At 45.4% G+C, this 17,574-nt stretch overlaps 1 protein-coding gene across 1 annotated transcript; it reads right to left on the bottom strand.

The window, feature by feature from the left end:
• Nucleotides 1-3,106: 3,106 nt before the first annotated feature.
• On the bottom strand, nucleotides 3,107-5,742 carry tmem256 (transmembrane protein 256). The gene is made up of 4 exons (XM_086197259.1): nucleotides 5,552-5,742; nucleotides 4,901-4,938; nucleotides 4,401-4,481; nucleotides 3,107-3,803 (listed from the first exon to the last, which is right to left on the bottom strand). The coding sequence occupies exons 1-4, from the start codon at nucleotides 5,631-5,633 to the stop codon at nucleotides 3,660-3,662; spliced, it is 345 nt and encodes a 114-aa protein (XP_086053385.1). The 5' UTR covers nucleotides 5,634-5,742; the 3' UTR covers nucleotides 3,107-3,659.
• Between the last annotated feature and the right edge of the window lie 11,832 nt (nucleotides 5,743-17,574).

The raw sequence follows: 17,574 nt of genomic DNA, 5'->3' as shown, positions 1-17,574 counted from the left end.
GTCCATACATTAGTGGGTCTGAACATAAGAGGGCTTGAATCAGCCATCATGAGTTTCAAATGTCTCTAATTCCATTTATCTGCTGCTCTGACTGAAAGTGCTTGTCATCCAAAAACTGTTTTCCTCAAATTTGACCGAGCAGTCACCTCTGCAGAGACTCTCCACCGCCGGTGACACTGATATAATTGGCCTTTTATTGAGTGTGAGAATCAAAGCGTGCCGGCGCTTGAGAACTAGAAGAACTAGAACAGATAAATTAAAAGTAAGAACAAGTTCTAAAACTAAACTTAGACCACATGAGGTGTTGAGAGGCTGTGTTAGCCCTGGAGGATGAGAACGTAGGGATTTGTAGGTGTCTGTTGCTCTGTGATGAACACGTTGACTGCGATACTGCAGTTTTTCTCATAGATCTAAACCACTGTTATGAACTTAGAGACATGCATGCTTGATCACATGACTCTTACAATGTCTTTTGATCACCAAGATCGTCAGACGGCGGTCCACGGTGGCTGCAGGCTCCTGATTGCTGCCTTTGTGTCTTTCAGACTCGACTCCTCTGACATCCTGCCGTCTGGTCCACCATGTGGCGTGATGGGTGCTGCCAGAATACTCCCGGTTTGAGCTGCGCTTCGTTAGCTCCTCGTTCACGTCAGGTTAAAGTGCTTCTGACGAACCCGTAAATGGCTTTGCTACTGGATCTCTCCAGCCCAATCAAACCTTCTATCCCAGCTATCCCCCCTCCATCCACCCCCAAGACGCCAGTCCTCTACGTGTCCCCAGAGCCAAAGCCGAGTCTTGGTGCTGCAGGGTCTTTCTGTCTGGATGAACCTCCCTGCACATCTCAGCCAGTCGGACTCTGAAGGCTCTCGAATCTCGCATGTTCACCTTGACATTTGGTGTCAGTTCCATCTTGAAACTGCCACCATTATCATTCTGGGGTTGTTTTATATCTCTTAACTCCAGGAATTGCTAAGAATACTGAAACAGTGATTATAACACAAGCTCATAGTAACGCTGCACTTCTCTTTGTCCGTGCATCCCGGAACGCTGATCCTCCCCTGTTGCTCTTTATTTGCCCCCTGTAACATGGATTTTTTCTAAGGAAGTTTTTCCTCACCAGGATCGAGCATCTCAGGACACGAGGGTGTTGCAGCTTGTACAGACTGTAAAGCTCCTCAAGGCAAAATACAGGTTTGCGATTTTGGGATTCATAAATACAATTGACTGATTAAATGCAAAACTGAAAAATGGAAAAGAAACTGCACGGATCTGGAGGGCACGATTAAAAAAGGGTAAAGTTCAAGTGAAGTAAAGAAGGATGACACATTGATGTTAAGTAGCCTCACATTTAAAAGCTGCAAATGAGCTGCAAATTTACCTCAGTGATTTAAAGCACTCGTACTCGTTCTCCAGGACTCTTTAACCTTGATTTTAGAACATTAGAAGAATTCAATTACTGATGTGAGAACGATAGAACAACGTTGGCAGGACAGCCAGCAGCTCATCTCAGAAAGTCGGATTTGTCGTCTCATAAATACTACAGTGAAATTAGAGAAGTTTCTTGCGGTTTTGGGGTTGTATTAGGTAGGTCACCGGAGGAAGCCACAGTCCCCACCTGCCTGAAAGCCACCACCATCATCCCCGTCCCAAAGAGCTCAGCGGTCACATGCTTAAATGATTATCGGCCGTTGCTCTAACACCGATAATCATGAAATGCTTTGAGAGACTGGTGATGAGACACATCAAGGCCTTCATCCCTGCTGACCTGGACCAGTACCGGTTCGCCTACGAGACCAACAGGTGCACTGATGCTGCCGTCTCACCCCTGCTCCATACTGCCCTCAATCACCCGGAGACCCCCGACACCTACATGAGGATACTGTTTGTTGGTGCTTTCAACACCATCAACCCAAGCAAGGTGGTCGACAAACTGCTGTGGCTCAGCCTGGATTACCACCTCTGTAGTTGGATGAAGGACTTCCTCTCCCACAGAACTCAGCACGTGAGACTGGGAGACGTCACGTCATCCACCACCATCCTCAACACCGGCACCCCCACGGCTGTGTTCTTAGCCCCCTCCTCTACTCACTCTCCACCCACGACTGCACTCCCATTCACTCAACGACACAGCCATAGTGGGGGTGATCACCAACGGCAATGAGGCAGCCTACAGAGAGGAGGTCCAGGCCCCACATCCTGGTGTCGGAACAATGACCTGCTCCTCAGCACCAGCAAGACAAAGGAGCTGATCATTGACTTCAGGGAACGCAGGGACCCATCACACGCCAGTCTGATGATCGATGGAGAAGTGGTGGAACAGGTGGAGCGTTTCAGATACCTTGGTGTCCATCTCTCCAAGGACCTGACGTGGGAAGTGAACACCAGGGAGCAGGTGAAGAAGGCCTAGCAGAGACTCTTCTTCCTGCAGACCCTCAGGAAAACTGGCCCACCACAGAAACTCCTCACAAATTTCTACCAGTGCACCATAGAGAGAGTCCTGAGCTATGGATGCACTGTGTGGTTCTCCAGCGGCACCTCAGAGGAGAGGAAAGACCTGCAGCGGATCATCAAGACGGCCCAAAAAAAATCATCGGCACCCCTCTCACACCCCTGGATCAGATCTACTCCGCCAGGTTGGACAACAGAGCTGGAAAAACCAGGTCTGACTGGACACACCCAGGACAAGGTCTTTTTGACCCCCCGTCCCTCTGGCAGGCTCAGGGTCATGAGGGAACGGACAGAAAGACTGAGAAACAGCTTCTTCCCAGGGCTGTGGAAGCGCTGAGGACAGCCTGAACTGGACTGCTGCTGCACCTTCCATCCTGCACTTTACCAGTGACGGACATTCAATTCACAAGCCTGCAACATCACTGGGCTCATTGCACTCTCCTTTATTCTTTTCTATCCTGTTATTTGTTTTCTGTTCTTTTTTATCTATTCATGCTGCTGTGTAGCGGACTGTCCAACTAAATTTCATTGTGCAGAAATGTCCAATGACAATAAAGAAACCTTGTATTTGATGAGGTACAAATGAAGTAGCTGAAGCGTTGGGCACATACTTGAAGTAACATCACCATGACAAACAACTGCAACAAGTGTGTGAGGGAAAATGTTGGAGTTTATTTGTACCCTTAATCTTTACTGTCTTTTATTTTACACACAGCTGCAATGATGAATCGATTTCAATCATTGCTTTGGCAATAAATACAACCACTAGCTCGTTGCAGAAACTTTCTCTGCTTCTATTTCATAAAGCAAACGAGCATCTGAGGACGCCACACACATTCCGACGACAGTTTCCATCATTTCCTGGTGTTTAACAGACCAAAAAAGTTGAATTATCAATCGAAAAAAATCATCTACAGATTTCCTTAAAAGCAGAAAAAAAGAATATATAGGTTTAATACATGACACAGCAACTGGCGTCTTCATTTAAACACTCAGACAACGATGGCAGAAACGTGATAACCCTGTATCCGTTATCTCCAACGGACACCCAATGTGGCCCCCCCCCCCCCCCCCCCCCACACACACACACAAACCCGGAGGGCGGAGGCACCATGTGACGCTTCACAACACAACACTCGCATCTGACAGGCGCTCCGCCTCCTCCGTTAGCAGTCTCTCGCACAGCAGGATCGTGAAGAAGACCCTGCAGCTCAGAGAATTATGGCGAGCCAGCCAACGATCATAGCTACGCCTCCCATGGGAGCCACCTTACGGAGACCGGGGTCCCCCGTCAGGGCCTGGTGGTAGAGAGAGCCGCAGAACATCCCCATACCAGCAATCAGGAGGGTTCCAGCCTGCAGACAGAGGTAACACGTGAGGTTCCCCACGGAGAACTTGAATCAAGTTTAGCGTCCTGGACGAAGCATTGATAACAAGGGAGAGAAATTGCAAGGAGCAAAAACGCAGTCTCAAAAAACAAAACAAAACAAAACAAAACAAAAACCAGGTTTTATTCACAATCTCACAGAGAATTACTACACTACCCACAATCCTACAGTGTACCAGCATGTCTCTGCTGCGTTGTTACCATGGAGATGCCTACTGAGAGAGTCACTATCAGTATTTTGGAGTTTTTGTTGGAGAGGAACCTGACACTGCCGTTTTTGACAGGAAATGTTTCATACTATGATATCACACACAGATTTGACTGACATCAGTTAGCTAGCGACAACAAAACGGGGCAGCTGGTCCCAAAGATGCTGTTATTTTGAACAACATTGGGTGAGAAATACAGTTTGTTCACGGTTCCCTTGAGATAATCTGAGTTTTACTTTGCGTCAGATTTCATGGGCTTGCTGGTCCAAAAATCTTCCCTTAAAAAATTCGCTGGAACATCAATGGACTGAACCAGAGTGGTTCTGAAGGTTTGGTGACCGGGCTCCTGTACTCACAACGGCAGGTTTGCTGGAGTGGGCGGCGCCCAGCAGGGCCAGGCTGTGGTAGAAATGGTACTTGTTGGCTGTTTCAAAGAGCTGCAGAGGTAGACGGACAGAAGAGGAGCTTTGAAACTAATTCTCCTGCTGAAAAACAGGAGGGTGAATGTCCAGGTAACTTCATCGACTTATTCAGGTGGTGGGAGGCCTTTCATAATGTAGCTGATGAACAGAAACGAGCTTATATTCACCTGAATACTGAAATCAAAAAAACAAAACAATAAAACTGAGGAGAATGAAACAGTCAAAACTAGGATTGAAACAGATTTGGGATCAGAACAGCTGCAGGTCACTATAGCAACGATTTTACAGTGTAAAAATGATCTCACTACTACATAAATAATTACTTACATATAAATGGGAATGACTCTGGTTGAATGGAGGATTGAATATTAACTATAACAAAATCTTTGCAACAAAAACCACTGGAGTTGTTAGATGTACACATGAGGACGTACCACTCTCTGGTAGTCATCGGGGTCCGAGTTTTTGAAGCCTTAAGTGAAACACAGGGAAGAGTAAAAAATACTTGTGTCAAGTTACTCTGATATGCAGTACACAGAGAAGAAGACGTGATGATCATTCCGGCACGGCGGTGAAATGATTTAAAACCAAAGTCTCAACTTTGTGATCACTTGTAATAAAAAACACACTTTCATTTTTAAAGGGCTCGTCGTTACTTTGGTGAAAGTAACGCAAAACTATTGTAATCAGTATCTTTTTCTCTACACAGACAGTAATATTGTACTATAAAGAATTACTATGAAATGGAAGTAACTAGTCCTGCATACTCTATTACATTAGGGAAGGATTTGCCACCACGCTGGCCGTGGCTATGGGTAGCAGCGGATCACCTTCATGATGTAACTGTTTGTTTATATCAGAAAACGTTTGATTCTTCAATTATTTTGAACGCCGATAATACAGTAAAACAGCACACATTAGTGCAGTGTGTTTCCTCTTCTCCTACAGCTGTGTCTCTTTTCTCCGTACAGAAGTCAATCTTAAATTTGTCTTTTTCAGGACGGAGGCTGGTATCGTACGCGCTAGCACGGCTCTGTGTCAAATGTCCGGGGACGGCTGGAGTATTTAGGCTGGCAAACACCTACCATGGGCGCCGTACGCCCCGGCAGCCACCGCCGAGGCTCCTGATAACGCTGCTAACCTTCGCACAACAACAGACGCGGCCATGTTTATCGTTCGGCCTTAATCACGTGACACGATGTTGCATTCAAGCATAGACGCATTCAAACCCCGAAACAGAGGATATGGATTCTTCTTCTGCTTCTCCTTCTTCTTCTTCTTCTTCTTGTCTGATCTTATTGGTGCATCAGTACCAGCAGGTATATCCCGCCACCTACTGTACCGGAGTGGACAACATCGCTATTTGTTCCACATTTTTATGAAATATAACACATGTATAATCTTTCTCTCTGAATCACATTTACTACCTCTTATAATTTTTTTTTCAGGAATATTATACACATCCTATTTCTTTTAAATCCACTTAAAGAGTTGATTGAAATCCAGTGTGTCCAAATTTTAATCCAGTCCTGTCTTTTGCGCACAACTGATTTCTCTGCGATACAACAGCACCTTCTTAGGTTCCTATGTTGACTTTTTTCACTCAAAATGATCCCAGATTTATTTCCTCCCCATGTAAAAGGTGCAATGGACGACAATTTTAAGGCACAAAAGCAAAGTCTGAATTTCAACCTAAAATTCGACATCAGCTTTTCTTGAGGAGAAAATGAGAATGCACATACACTCTGTAGCTTTATATTGTGAATAATCATCTATCGCTGGCCTAATGACGTCCCCTAGAGACCTTGAAAGCAGCACCACCGCAGGGAGATAAAACTACGTTCACAACCGCTGCCCCGCGGGGGCTTGAACCAAGATGGCCACCGCCTGGATTCAGTTTCAGCCCTCAGGCAGATTCACCCTCACACGAGACTTCACCAGTCACTGTAGGGCATGAATATATGAGCGTAGCTGCAGATAAAACGGCAAAATGAATGTAAGAATAGAAAAAAAAGCACCTTTTTCTATCAGTTATATTACATCTGGAGTCTGCACGCAATTCTCAGAGGACAAAGAAGACCAAAACCTATTTATTAAACTCAATTGTACAAATGTAAAAATAAAATCAAACACATCTATTTTGTATATCTGCTTGGTTTCATACCTCGCATCTGAAATGCATTATTCATGAAAGGGCTGAATTATACTATTGTGCTTCCTTCGTATGAATAATTAATCTGGCCTTTTTTTTTTTTTTTGAGCATCACCATCTGCACCAAACTGTCACAAAACAGTCCCAGTGAAATGATAATCAGCTCTGAAGAGGGTTAGCGTGCAGCACTTTGCCATTTTGGAGGAACTGCCGTGTTTCTCTGTCTTCTCTGTCTGATCACTTCTTTGGTTGAGCAGGAGGAGGGTGTGACGGAGGCCACGGCTTCGGAAAAACTGCTCCTCTGTCAGGTAGTGTGGGATCTTTCTGGTTTGCAAGTATTTTCAGGCCAGTAGCATTTAAGACGGGAAGTGGAGGAATGGAATGATGCTGGAATTCCCCTTGAGTCACGCAGCAGATGGTGTCCCTGCTCAGGAGCTCCGCCCCAAATTCTAAATCACAGCATTTTGGTTTTTTTTATTTCTTTGGTCAAGGGAACTGATGATGATGCGAACCTCCATCCTTGATTTTATTACGAAGGTGAGACGCTGAAGGACTCGACTCAAAGACAAAAGATCTAAGAGTCCGGGGTCTGGACTCAGATGATCCTTCAGCACAGGACGCGGTACAGAATCAGGAGAGCAGAAATGGGAAGCGTCAGGTCAATGTCGGGAGAGCTCCCAGGGAAGGAGGGAGGGAAGACCATGAGATGCAGGTGCGACACCCGAGGGCGGGGCCAGGTACTCACACAGGTGGGCAGGAAGTGGAGACCTTGTGGAGGCCTTCAACATACTAATGCGTCCTAAATCACTTCTCTTCAAACTGAAAAAACCCATGACCCACCGCCCTGCGTTGCTGCGTGTGCCTCCAATGAAAACAAAGCTAAGTCGGTTTCTATTGGCACTGTCTCCATGGTAACGGCTGTGGGGCCACCTTTTGTAAGCAGCGTCAAGAGGCTCTGGTTACTTTTGGTTGAGGATTGATGGTTAATTCGGGGGCTGGTGTGAGTGTTGATGCCTGCGATGAAATCTATGTGGCGTGTTTTTCAGCGCTGTTAGCTTGTATGCACCGCAATGCTCACTAACTCCCCACCTGACCCCCCCAAAGGGGGGGGGGGGGGTCGAGTAGTCATTTTCATTGCAGCCCACAGCAGAAGGGACAGCAAGGACAAGGATGGAGCGTCGATCTACATCTTGTTTTCGCTGACAAGCAGCAAATTATCTCTCTGAGTCTCAGCAGCTGTGTGCCGTGAGCGTCCCCCTTAAGAACCAACATCCATCTTCCTTCAGCCGGCGCGCCCGCCTGTCCTCATCTCTCCGGTGGCTGCTTCAGTGTCCACCGTGCTGCAGTGTTTGTTTAGATGTGTCTGAACGCCGCCGCTCCTGTCTCGTCATAGTCAAGGAAACCATCAGAAAGCAAGTGAACGCCTCACAAATAGAATCTGGTAGCCTGTCTCGCAACCCACGCATTTACATGACAATTGCGGTTGCCTGACACTTTCCTTTGGCCTTGTGCAACCTTTTATTTCTTTGACAATAGCAACAAAAAGGAGCTTTCATCCAGAAAAAAAAAGCTTGTTGCTGCCTCGGAATCCGTTTTTTTTTTTCACATAATAAAAAAAGTGTATGCACACCTGGAATCTGACTTTTCTCTCACTTTAATGAACTGCCGTGGGTTGTTTTGAAAATCCAATTTTCCTACTCTTGTTAGCTGTATGGTGAGGTATATCTGGTGGCGATGCTCCTTTGCTCTGCAAAGAATTTTAATGCAAGGCAAACAAAGTAGAGGCAGCAGGCGTTGTCAACATCAGAACTTTACTTTGGTAACAAGGCAGCAAGACAAAACAGGTATTATTTAAAGGAATAAGCGACATTCCAAATGAAAGTTGAATCGCGAGTCATCAGAAGTGAAACATGTCAAGCATTGGCTGTCTGAGATTTTTTGTGACAGAGTGAAAATATAGCAGGGCAACAAAATTGAAGACAGGACTGCTTCATCCTGCGAGCAATGAAAAGTCCTTTGAGTGTCAAAAGCTTCGCCTGCTGGGTGGCACGCTCCCTTCCTGATAACAAGATTTAGAACGTTTCTGAGACTCTCCATTAACCTTGATGTGTTTTGACGGTTGCAGCCCCTCACTGTCTCCAGCTCACTTTGAGAAGCCGCTACCACAGCCAATTATCTATCTGTTTGGGCGCTTTCATGTGTCTGAGATGTTTAGTCACAAATGCACGTATTTTGGCCCCGGTGTCGCAGCTTTTCATGCTCCGGCTCTGTCACTCGCCCATGTCATTACATCCCTTTCAGCAAAAAGGAAAGAATCGTGGAGGAAGAGAGGGAAGCATGCTGAGAAAGACAGAAGAGACAGGCCTGTCGAGTGACATTTTGTCCAAGTGTCCAGGCTATTGTGTGCTCGGGGAGACAACACCAGTCATTGCTGTTGCACTGCTTGGCAGAGAGGCACACGCACGCATAGACACACACACAACACACACACACACACACACACACACACACACACACACACACACACACACACACACACACACACACGTTTAGCTTGTTTTTCCTCCAACATGGAAAAATACTGTTCTGTGGATGTTTTGAGCAAAATACTTCTCCCCCTGCCGACTGTACGGCAGCTTTGAAGGGTCCAGCATCTCCGACCAATGACATCAGGAAGATATTCACACTCTCCAAGAGTCCAGCGAACAGACACGCTCTTATTTACGTCAGCATTTATGCACACGAAAGAAAACACACTCAAGAAAGCCTGAAATCCTACATGCACACACACAAGTTGTGGTTACAGCAGGCTCCCCACGTTGAGCGAGCATAATTAGCACGCTCGTTAAGCTCATCTGCATCTCTCTTCAAAGGAGATCGATGCAAATGGATAGGATTTAGCCGCTGGCAGCAATTAGGCCCCCCCAAAAAAATATCGTTGCAGGAGAAACTTGGTTACAGAGAGGCAAAGTCAATTTCATCAAAGTGAAGAAATATATATTTTTTGTTTCTGCAAAATAGAAAACAATCCAACAGCAGATGCTTTCATTTACTCTCCTGTCAAATCAAGCCTGGTGTGATCAGATAACGACCAACCCTCCTGGTTAGCATCCTGAGCTTTCCTTGGTGAAATACCACACCGGCGCCGATTCCTCCCACTCTGCTTTTTCACTCACAGTGAGAACCAGTTGAAGATTGCTCAGTGTCAAATTGACTTACATCACCAAAAAAAAAAAAAAAAGGCTGACCCATGAGCTGTTAGTTTGTTTTTATTTATGTTTTAATAATTACTGTGTAGCTCTATCACAAAAAGAGCATCACTGCTCAGAGCCTTGGCAGAATCTCAGTCTCCTAACCCCCAACTGCTCTGACTGTTACACCTGGACTACCCTGCAAGTGCTGTTGCTCCTTTTAAAGGGTTAATAAATGGTTGTTAAACTCATTGTTATTTCTCCGTTTTTATGCATCCAGGTGAATAAGAATATCGCAGTGTAGAATACATTCATCCTGTCACATCGTGACTCTGCGCGGATGCAGAATTAGGTTATTTGTGATAGTTAATTAATGGTTTATGAAGTATTTATAATGCACTTCCTATTGCTCCTGGATTAATCCTTCATGAGGGGGAGCTTATTTTAAATATCGCTCTTATTTCTTTACTTCAGCCTCAATCTGCTTGCCCTTGCTCTCTGCTGCACTTGTTTAACATATCATTTAAATGTATTTTACTCTTTCGTTCATTTATCATAATTTCACCGTAACCTCTCTTTGAAGCCGCGCATTCACGGTTTTCTCAGTATTGTTTGTTTTTGACATGTTTCAGTGCTCTTTTCGCTGGCTGTAAAGCACTTTGAGCTGCATTTGGGGTTTTTATTTTGTCTGCAGATATTTTGTCTAAGGAAGAGTTTAACATTCCACTCATGGAATCTCTTTGTATCCCTGATCTACAACCACTGTAAAAAAAAAAAACAAAAAAAACAACTAATTAATAAATAAAAACAACCCACAAATGATCAAGGCAACAATGATGCAACTAAAAAGTTCAGATTAGAGTTTGTTTGCCCAGTTTTTATATTATTCACAAAGAGATTCCGGCTTCGATGCTGTGACCTCAGTCTACGCACAGTTTATGTTGCTGAATCACGTTGCAGTTCTTGCACGTTCTCATTTATGTCGCTGAAACTTTAATGAATGCACAATAAATCAACTCAAAAATAAATGAAATAAAAGAACAGACAGCCGAAGAGATGAAACCTGCTGTCGCTATTCAGGCGTCCCACTCGATGGAAAATGCAAAACGCTCTGACGTTTCCTGTTGAACGCCCTTTCTGAAGCGAAGGAACTCTTCTTCTCCATCTGCACCCTCTAAGTAATCCCCTTCATCAATAATCTGCTTTAACAAACATGACTCTGCCTTGTACGAACCGCATCCACTATTATTTTCCATTTCTGTTGTTCCAGATTCAGCTGCAGCTGCAACGAGCTCCCACAGGGACCATTAAATCACCTAATCTAATAAAAGTGAAAGGATCAAATCCTCTACATCTGGAGCGATGATGCTGCCGATGATGGAGTTGTTGAGACGCCGTCTTAGAGGAGCCACTTTCCTCTCTCATTAATCTGATTTAGGTCCTTATGTTGTCCTGCTGCAATGGAAACAAAAGAATTGGGAAGAGTGGATGACTTCATATACCAAAAACAATTACAGCCAACAAAATGTCAGACTGGGACGAACCTGCCCAATAGACTGTAAATGATGTCATTAAGCACATAGCAAACATTAGCGCCTGCCAGCCGGACTCGCCGTGGTTGGTCCTGACCAAAGAGAGAGAGAGAGAGACGGTGTTTTGGGGCCGACCGAATCTGACTGATGTTGTAATTGCAACATCGGAGGAAATACGAGTTTTTACATCATTGTTCTCTTTTTCATTGCAAAACCCATTACAATGATAAAAGGGATTTTGCGGGTATCAGACAAGTTGTAGACCGGACATCTCTACAGCACCACAATATTGATTTCAGAATGGTAATTTGGCACAAAATCAACCAAATATTGCACCTTACTTCCGCCATATTGTAACTGAGATGAAGTTTTGATGGTGCAGCGATGAGTAACATTTAGAAATCCATTCTGAGCCTTAAGGGGAGCCAGTGGAGGGAGGCAGGGACAGCGAGACCGGGTGGGACCAGGCAGATTGGCCGAGTGTTGGGAGGAAGCTAATGAGAATATTGTGCTTTAGCTATTAGTGGGGGAAAAAAGCAACATAATGCATTCAGCTAATCCATCCAGTGCTGAGGTCTGGCAGCAGACAGCAGCCATATTTCACCAGCAAACTCCAAAATCACTCCCGCTACTCACCTGAATGGAAGACACCCAAATGTTTTCTGGCTTTAAGGTTTGCTTAAGTGTTGCGTAGCCGACTGCACATGCTCATTAGCGCTCCCCGCAGGCTGGTAGGCTTTACACTGGGATTTCATCAGACATAAAAATAGCTTTTGTTTTGGCTTGTTTACAAGCTGCCTGTCACTGGTTTTTCTGACAGTGCTGGATGTCAGGTTTGCAGTTGCACCGAACAAAGGATGTAATTTTAAAAAAGAACAACAATAGTAATAATAATGACAATAGTGAGCTTTTCTTTTAAGAGCGTTATTCAAAAATAGTCATCATGGCAGCTTGTCAGCTTAGGAGAAATCAAAAATATCAAATGTCCTCACAACAATAGAAGCCAGCAAGTGAGCAAATCTGTTTCTATGATTTAGCATTTCTTCATTTATTACTACGCCACAAACATCGTTCTTGAGTCAGTCTGGTTAAAGTGATCAACCTCTATAGTTCATATGAGCTGCGATAGTGTGTGTGTGTGTGTGTGTGTGCATGTGTGTGTGTGTGTGTGAGCGCGTGTGTGTGTGTGAGCGTGTGTGAGAAGCTGAAGGTTCCCTCATGCTTATATGAAATAAGCACATTTCCCCCTCATGTGACTTTACTGTTTCCCAACTATGAATAATACATTGGCCACACACACACACACACACACACACACACACACACACACACACACACATACACACACACACACACACACACACACACACACACACACACACACACCAGCACAGACATATGAAGCTAATAATTTTAGCAGTGACTACATGTGCATATATGTCCACAAGTTTCACAGCCATAGGGAAGTCATGAAAAATGCAGAGTCATGATGTGCAGCTCTCTTTCCTGGGTTCCGGTCATGGTGGACATGTGGTGCTGCAATTAACACTGGCCGATTCATGGATGCGGAGGCTTTGCCAGCGCTCAGATGGGTGCAATTAAAAGCAGATGCCACTCCAGTTAATGGGGTGTGTTTGTGTAAATGTGTGTGGTTGGGTGATGCTGACTTATATAGACAGAGATGAGGGGAGTGTGTGTGTGTGCGTGTGTGTGTGTGTGTGTGTGTGGGGGGGGGGGGGTTGGCATACTATGGGAGCCAATACAAGTGGAGCTTGCTCAGCACTAATCTGGCGAGCACCCTGCTGCTACAGATCAGAGAAGAGGGATATGGTCCCCGACCCCAAGGGCCCGGAGGCTTGCTGAGGATATGAAAATAGGAAGGAGGGGTGTGGGGGGGGGGGTAGTCTGGCAGTGATACCTTCAAACTGTGTGAGGCAGACGCGTTGTGAGCCAGCCTGGGATGAATGAACGCCTCCCCCCCCCCCTCCCCCCAGCAGGTCTGAGACCACAGGTGAGAGGGCAGGATAAGCAAGTAACCGTGGAATAAGGAGAGGACGTGGTGGAGGTCTGGAACGAGCCAGCTGAGACGGATTAGCTCACCGATGCACGGAGGAGGAGAAGTGAACGTCTCTATGGAAACACGAGCAATTCCTTCTTTGTTAGCAGCGTGTTTAATCATGAGAGCAACAGGTTAGTTTTCCTTTCGTTCCCTGAATTGTGAGTACCGAGAACTGTATCTCAATGTATCATTGGGCTGAAACGACACTAAATTAATTCTCTTTAAAGTGAATATGGGAAATGTTTCAGGAAACGTCATTTGACAGCATAAAGACAAATTTCCCACTGTGGACAATAAAGTTGTTTCATTTCATAAATCGAGCCAAATAAGAGCATTAATTTGAGTGTTGAGTTTATGGTCACTCGATTTTCGTCGAAATGAATATTCACTCTCCGCTGAGCTTCAGTTTGACTTGAAAACGTAGAATGAGACACAGGTGGGGCAGCACGGTGGTGCAGTGGTCAGCACTGTGGCCTCACAGCAAGAAGGTTCCAGGTTCAAGTCCCGGTTCGGGCGCGGGATCTTTCTGTGTGGAGTCTCCATGTTCTCCCTGTTCCTGCTGGGTTCTCTCTGGTACTCCAGCTTCCTCCACAGTCCAAAGACATCAAGAGGGGACGAGGCTGATTGATACTCTAAATTGACTGTAGGTGTGACTGTGAGTGTGAATGGTTGTTCGTCTCTGTATGTTGGCCCTGCGATGGACTGGTGACCTGTCCAGGGTGAACCCCGCCTCTCGCCCATAGATGCTGGGATAGGCTCCACCCCCCTGACCCTTACTAGTAAGGAATAAGCGGAAGACGACAGTGGTGGTGGTGGAGACACAGGTGCAACACATCGGGGGGGAGCCAGGTCATGTAGGGGGGAGGAGCACCAGAGCAGGAAGTGGAGGATCTCAAATGAGTCAAAAACAGGGGAGAACCAAAATAAAAGCATGGGACAGGAAACATGAGGAATGATCCAAAAACAAAGAACGTGATTTATGCAAGTATGTGCTGTATATGGTCTTTTATGTGTATTTATATATACGTGTTGCAGTAACATTCAAAGGATCAACGCAGCATTTTTCTTTGTTAAAAAAACTCCATGACCCAGGACCTGTAACATCTCTGATTGGTCCACAGCATCAGCTGATGCAGCTTGGTGGTTTTGGTCGTGAAAACAGAGAGAAGACATTGCAAAATAAAAATACAATAAAATGGATTGTTAAGGATTTATTGGTCGACTCCATTCAAAAAATAGAACTGTAATTAAAAAAGAGAGATGCATTCACACCTTGCACAGACGGCGACTGTAATAACGCGACTGAAATCATAAACATGTTATATTGCTGTGCTAGTGTCTAAAAGTAAAATAGTGGCGCTCCCTCCAAATTTACGGTTAAATAGGGATGCCTGAATGGAAAATAAATACCACAATACAACAAACTGGAGAAGGAGACCAAAGCTGGGGGTGACATTACCAAACTTCATGCAACACAACATCACAAGTAGGAGCACTGACAGTCTGATCGTGCTGGAGCCAAACGAAGGGGAGGAACCCAGGAAGTAGAGCTGTCTGCGGTTACCACGGGATACAAGTGACGCTTCGCCACGTAACAACTCCCGCTGTCCTCTGAAACAGAGACATCCGTGAGCACATTCCCAGAAATAGAAAACATTGTTTGTTTTCAGTCCCTCGCCTGACTCATCCAGCACAATTTTCTTTAGATGCTTTTGAATTCAGCCCATGCAAACAAACACTGTACTCCAGCGCGGGGTGCTAAGTGAGCGTGCATGTGAGAGACAGAACACAGCGCCAGGGGGCAAACAGTTGGACAGGAGGAAGGCACTCGCTACCCACCCTGAGGGCAGATGCCTCGTGGTGGGTAGAGAGGTAAAGTGAGAGATGAGTGGAAGAGAAAAAGAGAATAAATGTGAAGCTACGTGGAAGTCAGGAAGGATTAGCTGTGAAATAGTTGGAGGTGGGAGGGGGTGGGGAAGGGAAAATCAGCGGCAAGGAGCGTGACGTAGAAGAGGGTGGAAGACGAGCGTGTGAGATGAGGTTTTGAGGTTTTAAGAGTGCAACTCTGAAACGAAGACTGCTGGGAAGGAAAAAGGAGGACATTTTATACAGCATAGAGCGTCTCTCAAGCAAAAAACAGCCACTGCCACTATTTGTTGCGAAGTTGCTTTGAATATTTGCTCTCATCTTCCAGGAGGTTTTGATTGACATCTGATTGACCACAGACGATGCTGCACTCTCAGAATACGCCGACTGAAAAAAGAAAGAGGAGAGTCAGTGTTTCAGCCACATATGGAGAGACAGTCTGATGAATGTAAACCAACAATATATTGTTGGGGTTTTTTTTTTGATCAATGGATCTCTTTTGAGTTATTTTTCCTGTGCGTGAACTTCAAACCAGAGAGCAAACGATTTATCTCCCCCCCCAAAAAAACCCCACCAGAGTGCGTGTGACATGGACAGACTGATTGTATAAATGAGCAATTGAAACAGTTCATGTTGCGAAATGAATTAAGTGGAGAGAAAATGGGCTTTCTGCATATTCTGGCTGCCTTTGACTGAAAGGTTAATGGTGTTATGAGATTGCAATGACATATAATTGCAAATGCCTCAGAGTAAACAAATTATTTTATTGGAATATTGCAAAATGAAGCCGTTGTGTAAGCCGCTGTTAATAGAAAATATGCTTCACGAGTACACATCTGATAGTGGCTTACTGCTGTGTGTGTGCATGTGAATGTGTGTTGCAATTTAGTGCGTGACCATACACGCACATGTGTGTTCTCCCATGTGGATGTTTTGTGGAAACTGCTTCATGTGACTACTTTTCTTCTTTGAAAGCCTTTTTGTAGAGGGAGAGGGAAAAGGTGGACGGCTCAGGACCCCAAGGCTACATCAAAGGACCTTTGGGCCACATCAAAGGACCCCGGGGCCACATCAAAGGACTGGGGTCATTTCTTTGTACAAGTGTGAACAGTGAACACATCCCACATCGCTTTAAGATATGAGTTCATACATGAACACTGCAGAGGAATTCTCTGTGGACCAGCATCCTCACAGAGGCGAGCTGACCTCAAATGCAACACCACAGCTGCATAGTGTGTGTGTGTGTGTGTGAATGTGTGTTGTTTTCATTTAAAGGAAACTGTGTGTCAGTTCATGTGTTTGTGTGACAAACCACATTCTATTAAAAAAAAAATCAACCAACATAACAGTGTGTGCGTGTGTGTGTGTGTGCGTGCGTGTGTGTGTGCGTGTGCGTGTGTGTGTGTGTCAGAGTGGGCTCAGCTGTCAGGTCCCCCTGTTGGGCCATTACCTTTGATGCTTGGCAAGAGTCTATCAAGTGTTGGACATCTACACCCACCCTGCAAATGCATCCCATGCGCACACGCGCGCAAACACACACACACTCACACTCACACACACACACTCACACACACACTCACACACACACACACACACACACACTCACACTCACACACACTCACACTCACACTCACACACACACACTCACACACACACACACACACTCACTCACACACACACACACACACACACACACACACACACACACACACACACACCCCATCTACCAGCTCACCTTGGCTTGACAGGATCTCACTGAGGGAATGGACATCCAGCATGTAAGACAATTTGTCTTAATAGCCAGGATCTCTCTCTCTCTCTCTCTTGCTTTTTCTCTCTCTCCCTCTCTCTCTCTCTCTCGCTCTCTCTCTCTCCTTGTCTGTGTCTGTCCCTCAGGTCGCTGGAGTTGCCTGAAGGGTAAAAAGCAGGACAGGCTGTCAGGATCTTTCTGCAGGTGGACGACGGCTTCGATCTTCACGCCAACGGAGATGTGACCTGCAGCTTCCCCACCTGTGGCTATTATTATTATTATTATTATTATTATTATTATTATTATTATTATTATTATTTTATGCAGACTGTAAAGTTTGATCTGGTGGCCTGAGAGGTCTCTCTCAGATAGGAGAGCTCTTAATTGACCCGCAGGTACTTTGTTGAGAAACGAGCAGAGATTACGCAAAAACAAAAATCACATTGTTTTTAAAATCCGTCCCGTGGGCATCCATCAAACGTGACAGCCGTGGATACACGACTCTGCGGCGAGGACAGAGGCGGAGGCAGATGTTGGGCTGCGTTACGACCCGGGTAA

This window comes from Aulostomus chinensis, chromosome 24 (assembly GCF_037954235.1).
Source record: "Aulostomus chinensis isolate RoL2024-O1b breed Wild chromosome 24, RoL_Achi_v1.0, whole genome shotgun sequence".
Classification (NCBI taxonomy): Eukaryota; Metazoa; Chordata; class Actinopteri; order Syngnathiformes; family Aulostomidae; genus Aulostomus; species Aulostomus chinensis.
The sequence above is the reverse complement of the archived record's forward strand: the minus strand, read 5'-3'. Positions and strand labels throughout refer to the sequence as shown.

Coding starts and splice junctions, on each gene's coding strand:
- tmem256 (XM_086197259.1), bottom strand. CDS start 5,633: ATGGCCGCGTCTGTTGTTGTGCGAAGGTTAGCAGCGTTATCAGGAGCC. Junction 4,939..5,551: donor CGGGGCGTACGGCGCCCATG/GTAGGTGTTTGC, acceptor GTTTCACTTAAG/GCTTCAAAAACTCGGACCCC. Junction 4,482..4,900: donor CCGATGACTACCAGAGAGTG/GTACGTCCTCAT, acceptor CTACCTCTGCAG/CTCTTTGAAACAGCCAACAA.